At 38.7% G+C, this 7,859-nt stretch overlaps 1 protein-coding gene across 3 annotated transcripts; it reads right to left on the minus strand.

Moving 5' to 3' along the window:
* Window positions 1-961: 961 nt before the first annotated feature.
* Window positions 962-7,842, minus strand: LOC131693740 (uncharacterized). Of its 3 annotated transcripts, none has more exons than XR_009306339.1 (2): window positions 7,698-7,842; window positions 962-2,264 (listed from the first exon to the last, which is right to left on the minus strand). XR_009306339.1 is itself a non-coding variant. In XM_058981892.1 (2 exons), the coding sequence occupies exons 1-2, from the start codon at window positions 4,746-4,748 to the stop codon at window positions 1,983-1,985; spliced, it is 561 nt and encodes a 186-aa protein (XP_058837875.1). In that variant the 5' UTR covers window positions 4,749-5,119; the 3' UTR covers window positions 962-1,982. The 3 variants fall into 3 exon arrangements, 1 of the variants encoding a protein (XP_058837875.1); XR_009306334.1 differs by having other exon boundaries at window positions 7,661-7,842; XM_058981892.1 differs by lacking the exon at window positions 7,698-7,842 and adding an exon at window positions 4,470-5,119.
* Window positions 7,843-7,859: the final 17 nt, after the last annotated feature.

Genomic DNA, 7,859 nt, shown 5'->3' on the forward strand with positions numbered 1-7,859 from the left:
TAAGACTAAGAGAAACGAAAGCAATAAAATTGAAAGATGTTACGTGTAAAATTAAAATTGCGAAAAAACTACGTAAGTCACTTGTTATCGTTCTAAGGAATCGAAAAAAAAAGTTTTTGACACTATAGGTCAAACATTACAGTAGATAGATTTCCGGCCCGGATTAAAATAAATCGTGCTGGCGGGAAAATGCTGAGCAAATTTTTTGAAATTAATATATTTGTGCTGCATAAGTCGTATTATTAATCCCATTTTTGGGATCTTTATTCATCTCCTTATTACGCAAAAAAGAATATGCTTATACCGTACTCTAGAATGATGTAAATTCGTAACGATCAATTCCATACTAAATTTGCAAAAGCGCGAATAAGATTTGTAAACAAACTTTTATTTTGCTGGTTTCTCTTAATTTACTATAATTTCAAAGCAGAAAACAATTGAAATTACTTCTACGAAGGGTAAAAATTTACATTAACGCATATTTTTCATGAAATTCCACTCTGCAGCAGACTAGCGAGCGAATCAAGTTTGTTTACAAAAAACAATTTCGTCCTTTTGACGAATTAATATTGAATTTAGAACGCCTCGAAATGCGGCCATCTTTGAAATTAAAAAGGCAGTGTTTTCCACAACGTTGGAAACATTTTTATGATAACCAATCACTAGTTTTATGTCCTTTACCAGACAAACGGGTCACTGAACTGTTGAGGGAATTTCGGCTTATAACAGAACGCACTGTTTGAAGGTTCAATAAACTTATGCCGCTCGAGTCCAGCTGAGCGGTATTTATTCGAGATGACATTAGTATTTGTTTACATTTCGTATCTGCTGGATGCAGTATATAAGAAAACTGCCGACGGGGTTTAGCATTAAGGCCCTATTCTCACAGTCACGTCACTTGGTGACTAGAAGGAAATTTTCCTCTAGTCACTAGGTGACGTGACTGTGAGAATAGGGCCCTTAGCTAAGCCCTTTCATGAACACAACAATTCTTCATCTTTTAGATTTGAATGCATCCTTTGATGCTATGCTTTTAAGCTAACCCTATTTTTGTTTAAACACTTGATTGTGTCCTTAGGCACTCTAATTATTTAAATTGCCTGACTGCGCCCTTTAACGCTTCATTATTTTATTGATTTGATTGCGTCCTTAAACGTTCTAAATATGTATTAGTTTCTGACTGCGTCCTTAAACGCTCGAAAGCTTTTCATTTTGTATCCATTGATACCTTAAATTAATTACTTTTGATTACAATTAAATTACATATCAACGCTTTTTCTTGAAAAGGACGATACTAGCAGTGATACCATTCAAAAAAAATCAACAGTGAATATTTCCAGACTTGGTTTTATTTCCTATTTAAGAACTATTGTGTTTTTTTACATCCTGATTGCATGATTCAGTGATCGAAACCCAAAATTTCATAAAGTATTTGAAATTATTGAATTAAAATTTGTTTTTGCTATTGAAATTGACAAAATGATAGTATCGTCCCTTTGGCGATTGTTTACTTTTTCGGTCCCACCTATTAGCATTGAAGTATCGCCCTTACGTTTTTTTTACAATAACTACCGTTCTACACCACCGATTTCGTCCGTGTTTTTTTCAATAGAGATCATTGTTACTATCTACACCTGGTATCAGCTTGATAATCCTAAAAAAATACGAAAATAACAGTTTCGCCTCTAAACTGCTAGCAAAACAAGTATCGCCCTGTTTGTTTGCATGGAGCGTGGAGGGCAAAACTTTAAATAAACAGACAAAAATACAGTTCCGGCCGTTGTATTTTTTTGCTGTAGTTTAAGAAAGCAATATCGTAGAATCAAAATTTTTAGGTTAATTTGTTGCGTTTAAAAGCCCTCATTCGCATGTATGAAAAAAGGCTTATGTTTACATTTGTAAGTATCGCCCTTTTCACAAAAAAGCGTTGATATATATTTTAATTCATAATTTCATTTCAATAGTAAAAATTTGTTCGCACTTCACTTTTTAAATTTCATGTTTTCGCGGCGTAACCTTATTCGTTCTGACCGCTTCAGTGCCGGCGATCCTGCTGCGTAACTCGAATTGTCATTCGCCCGTATTTTCTTCTTATCCGACTCTACTTCAATGTTAGAGAAGCCGAAGAATTCGTCCTCTGAATGATGCCTGTTACGCTTACAGTCTCTCTTGCACGGAGCAGCCAAATTCTGATGCCTACTACTCGCCTTCGGGACCCTCAATTGCGAGCGATGCGCTCTTACGATCACGCTTCCAATACTGATCTGAAAGATTGTAGGAGAATACTGTTTTACAAACTTTCCTTGTACCCACCTAGAACAGTCTTTGATGTTATGGTTTTTACAGTTCCTACAGTCAGTTTAGTAATTGGGTCAATCGAAACTGTCGCCTTAATACTAGGAATATCACAGATTTTCAATTTACTTCCATCTATGGAATCGTCAATAATCTTTGGTTTGGTTACTTTTTTAGGGTTAATAAGATCCAATAGGATTTTTGGTGTATAGGTAAAAATCCTCTCAGATGGAAAACTTCCATCCTTTAACAAACAGGAATTTCTATAATTTATCAGAAATAAGTTAATCTGATCCTCCGTATCCATCTGTCTAACTTCTTGATCAAAAAGGAACTTTTTGAACACATCCTTTACAATCCTGACCGACCTTTCGGCTTGCCCATTACTAGATGGATTGTAAGGAGGGCTTTTCATTACTATTATTCCTTGCCTTTTTAGAAATGAAATAAAAACAGACGAATTAAAGGGTGGACCACCATCCGTAACCACCACATCTGGAAGACCAAATCTGTCAAAAACAGAAACAAATTTCCTTATTACCTTGCTTGCATCCGTACCAAACCTCATCCACTCTACCTCAATCCATTTGGAAAAACTGTCTATAATTAATAAAAACACCTTTTGGTCAAAATAAAAGAAATCAGCGTGAATTCTACTAAATGGACGAGTCGAGGGAATCCAATGCGATCGCGAATTAAAAAGCTTCAATTGCTGCATTAATGCCGAACCAGTACACCGACCTACGGGCCATCTGCTTCATTTTTACAATACCAGAATGGTTCACATGCAATAATCTCAAAATATTTCTTTGCATGGACTTTGGATTCACAACTCTATCCTGGAAAATTAAACACCCGTCAATCACCTCCAAGTCGTATCGATTAGAGTGGACATTCACTAAATCCTTGTCAATTTTCACAGGCCAACCATTTTGGTAATAAGCTATTAACCTTTGTAAAAACGCATCTTGATTAGTTTCTCTGGCAATTTTAGAATAATCTATGGGAACTTCCTGTGAAAAATTAATACTATTTACGATCTCTTTGTCGTACTCTTCTGGAACACCCTGCTCAAGCGGAAAACGCGAGCAAAAATCTGCGTTAGCCATTTGAGCTGATGGTCTGTAACAAATGTCGAAGTCATAAATAGATAATTCTAAAATGTACCGCTGCAATCTCGTAACATAAATTGAGTTTTTACCTGATTTGCCAAAAATACCTACAAGGGGTTTATGGTCGGTATAAGCCGTAAACCTTTGACCATATACAAATTCATTAAATTTTTTAATAGTGCTCACTAAATCCAATGCTTCTAAGTGCAAAATGGGATAAGAACGCTGTGCCTTATTCAACGAAAAAGAAGTGAAGCTTATTAGTTTTTCAACATCGTTAACCACATGAGCAATGACACCACCCAATCCATAACCTGACGCATCTGAAACAACTACAATTGGCTTTTTAGGATCATAATATTCTAAAATGTTTGCATCGAATAAAGCCTCCTTGCTATCAGCAAAAGCTTCGTCACATTTGCTGTTCCATTCAAATTTTACATCTTTCTTGAGCAGTTGATATAAACAAAACAGTTTAGAGGACAGGTGTGGAACAAATTTACCATAATAATTAACGAGTCCTAAATATGCCTTCAATTCCGTTACATTATTAGGGGTAGATGCTTTACTTATTGTTAAAACTTTTTCAGGACTCAGAAGCAACCCTTTATCAGTTATAACATGGCCTAAATAAGGTAAACTTGACACAAAAAATGAACACTTCTTCCAGTTAACCTTGATGTTAGCATTGGTCAAACGTTCCAAAACCATGTCAAGTTTCCTACGACAATCTTCCATATTAACATCGTCTAAATAAACACAAACGTTCTCTAAACCAGCCAAAACCTGCTCCATTACCTGTTGAAAAATAGCCGCACTAGAAGATGCACCTTGGGGTAAACGGTTGTATGTAAACAGACCCTTTATGGTATTAATTACCATGAATTTCCTAGATGTTTTAGACAAAGCTAACTGTGTATAAGCACCTTCTAGATCGAGCGAACAGAATATCTTACAACCAGATAATTTAGCGAACAGGTCCTGCGTAACAGGAAGGGGATACGTATTGGGAATAATCAACTTGTTTATGGAAACTTTACAATCAATAACCATTCTAATCACCTGATTCTTCTTCATTACTATAACTACAGGGGAGGCCCACTCACTAGTCTTGATTGGTGTTATAACTTTTTCTCTTTCTAGCATCTCCAAATGCTCTATAACTTTTTCCTGTAATCTATACGGAACGTCGTAAGCCCATCTAAACACTGGAGAATCTTCTTTCAACACCAAATCAGCCTCATACCCAACAATTGGAGAAGAAAAATCTTTATGGAAAACCTTGGAAAACCGCTCCTTGATTCCTAAAATCGTTTTATCATTTGCATAGCTAATAACCATATTGTTGACCGTAGAAAAATTTGCGAAAGCTTTTCTCCAACCAACATAAAAAACATCCAACCAGCTACGCCCTAACAAAGGTAAAAAGTCATTTTTCCTGTCCAAAACAATCAACTCTACACGTTTGTAAATACCATTTAGAACAAATTGCAGAGAACCGACGAATGATCAACCTCTCGTAGAATCCCTCTCGCTCCGATGCTGCAGACTACCGAACCGATGCTGGCTCTCTACTCTTCAGAGAGGATGCGACAAAATCGCCGCAACACTACCCAACGCAACGCACAATGCGCTTCGTGCTACACCACCGTTGTGATTCCCGTTGGAGGAACACAATCGCTATTATATTTCTATCGTTTTCCTTACTTATATTCACGGATCACAGCTTTTTTTCCGCACCACAAAGCCTTTGCTTTTTGTGACACTGTGGGACCGTTGTCCACTACGTGAGGGGGGGGGGGGGGGGGGAGGGGAGGAGTTGCTTCTCTAATCTTCCGGTCATCACATCGCATGCTTTGGTATTCTTAATATGTATAACAAACATGAAGATGTGACACAAGACGCCAAGAGCGCACTAAAATCCTGTCAATCCGTTTTTAATTGGATTATCTGCTCTAAATATATCACCTGGGGACCATTCATAAATGATGATGGATATTGACAATAGGGGAAGAGCGTCACGTAACGAGATGAATTTTAGACGTATCAGCGGTTCAGGGATAAAAAAAAGTACAACATTGTTTATGAATGACCCCCAAACAAAGAATATTCCATAACGAATATCACGTAACATCGGTGACAGAGCATTGGGATCAAGGCCTAGTCCCCCCTGGGTCGTGCAAAACTGAGAAACAACATCAATTTAGGCACAGATAGCAGACGTCCATTTATTTTCATTTTGTTTTGTTTTGTCTTTTCATTTGTTTCTCCTGCCATGATATGAACGGATTGGTGCGGTTCGAGCGTGACGGCCAAGGAAACAGAAAGCCAGTGGCCCAAACAGATCAGTAACAGGAGGGAGGACTACGAACAAGGGAACGGACAACAGAGGAGAAATCGTTTACTTATTTATTATAACTACGACACTAATCACAATTATTTTGCTTTTCTTGTTTCGTTTCAGCAAACCAAAATCTAAACGGACTAGCACATACGAACAGTTAGGCTTTGTAGGTTCTCATCTTGACAGAGTCTAGATGGGCGGATGAACCAGAGGGTGGGCTGAGAAATGACAATGACACTGTACGAGATGGCGCTGGGCCTGTGGCCTTCGACTGGCATGGTCCATTCTCATTGATTCGGAAGTCTTCTTGGCTGGTTGGTAGATATGTGCTCCTACTTGCAAGTTGATCAATTCGCTTGGGTGGGGGACATGTAGATCCTACTAGTTGTCGACTCTTTTGATCGTGAGTATGAGGCTAGTTCAGGAAAGGAGTGCAGGACTGGCACCCAAGAGATAGTTAATTATTCAGGATTTGTTCTTATGATTATTAAACTCGATCAAGCACACCGGCTCTCAGAAATGATAAGCAACCCTTTCGGGTCGGTGTGGTCTGTTCGAGTCGAACCAGGCGGACATTCGTTTCGAGCAAACTTTATGTGGATAAATATTGCTTACGCCTTTATTGGAAGAGATTCTTTTTAACGAAATCCTAAAATACCTTCACTGGTATAGCTAGTCAGGATAATAATAATAGAAAAATTAAGAATTTGCCAGGTCCATAATGTAATGAATATGTATATTGACTAGAACAGGGATAATCGAGTTATGTTATAAGATAGAGAAGAAACAGCACAGTTGTAGGAAAAGTATTCGCGAGTAAGGACTAATAATACTGCTAGTATGTTTACCGTTTCAATTAATAGTCGATTGATCCGCTTCGGACCTAGGAGACAAAAAGGAGATTAGGAAGAGACAGAAGCGGATTCAATGCGAAATTTGCCAATATGACGTTGACCTCAAGGCGATGGTAGGATGATTTTCCATAGGATGACAGACTAGATGACACGACGTTACACGCTCTAAACTTGCGCCAAATAGTTTGTATGTATATATGAATGTAAGCCCGTATGTATGGATGTGTATAGGACCAATGTATCCCTGAGCAACATGGAAGGACACCTCTGAGCCGCCAAAACGCTCATGGGAAGCCGGGTGCGCGGTCATACCCGGTCAAACCATTCGGAATTTGATTCGGAATCCTGAATGGAGTCATTATGGATTCCAAATCAAATGCAACAACCGATTCTGAGTCGGAATCGGTTGTTGCATTTCATTTGGAATCCATAATGACACCACTCAGAAATCCGAACCGGTTCCGGAATGAGTTTAACTGGGTAGGTGTGACCATAAAGCACTGCACACACTGTCAAGTGCAACGGATAGACGGTAGGTGTACAGTTAATGCACATAGGTTGCAGAAATAGGTTGTTGAGACAGCCCGATTGCACACTGATAAATAACAATAACAATAACTGTGGGACCGTTGTCCTCCTCACAAACAGTTAATTATAATTAGCCTTGGTGACACTACCAGCACCTTAGCGCTCTATTTTTTCACCTTTTTGTGGCTTAGCAAAATCACTGACGACCTTTGTCGTTCTATCACTATCACCGTAATTTTTTGCACAATTTTCGTGGCTTAACCACCCGCTGTATTATAAACGACCTTTGCCGTTCCACTAATGGCGATTTCGCTTGAACCTGAAACTGAGTCAGGTTCTAACCCCAACCGCTGTCAGTTCATACATTTTGACAGCAGGTTGGGGTTAGGAACTGACTCAGTTTCGCCTCAAACAAAAACCATATAAGCGAACGACCTTTGCCGTTTCGCTAAGCGTGATTTTTTGCTGCCGTGTGCCTTTGCACCACAAAATCCAACCGGTAATCACTTCACGTATCGCACGCGTACCGAAACTTTTATCCTCATCGTCACTTATGTCCTTTACCAGACAAACGGCTCACTGAACTGTTGAGGGAATTTCGGCTTATAACAGAACGCACTGTTTGAAGGTTCAATAAACTTATGCCGCTCGAGTCCAGCCGAGCGGTATTTATTCGAGATGACCTTATTAGTATTTGTTTACATTTCGTATCTGCTGGATGCAGTA

The sequence above is a fragment of the Topomyia yanbarensis genome, chromosome 1 (assembly GCF_030247195.1).
Source record: "Topomyia yanbarensis strain Yona2022 chromosome 1, ASM3024719v1, whole genome shotgun sequence".
NCBI lineage: Eukaryota > Metazoa > Arthropoda > Insecta > Diptera > Culicidae > Topomyia > Topomyia yanbarensis.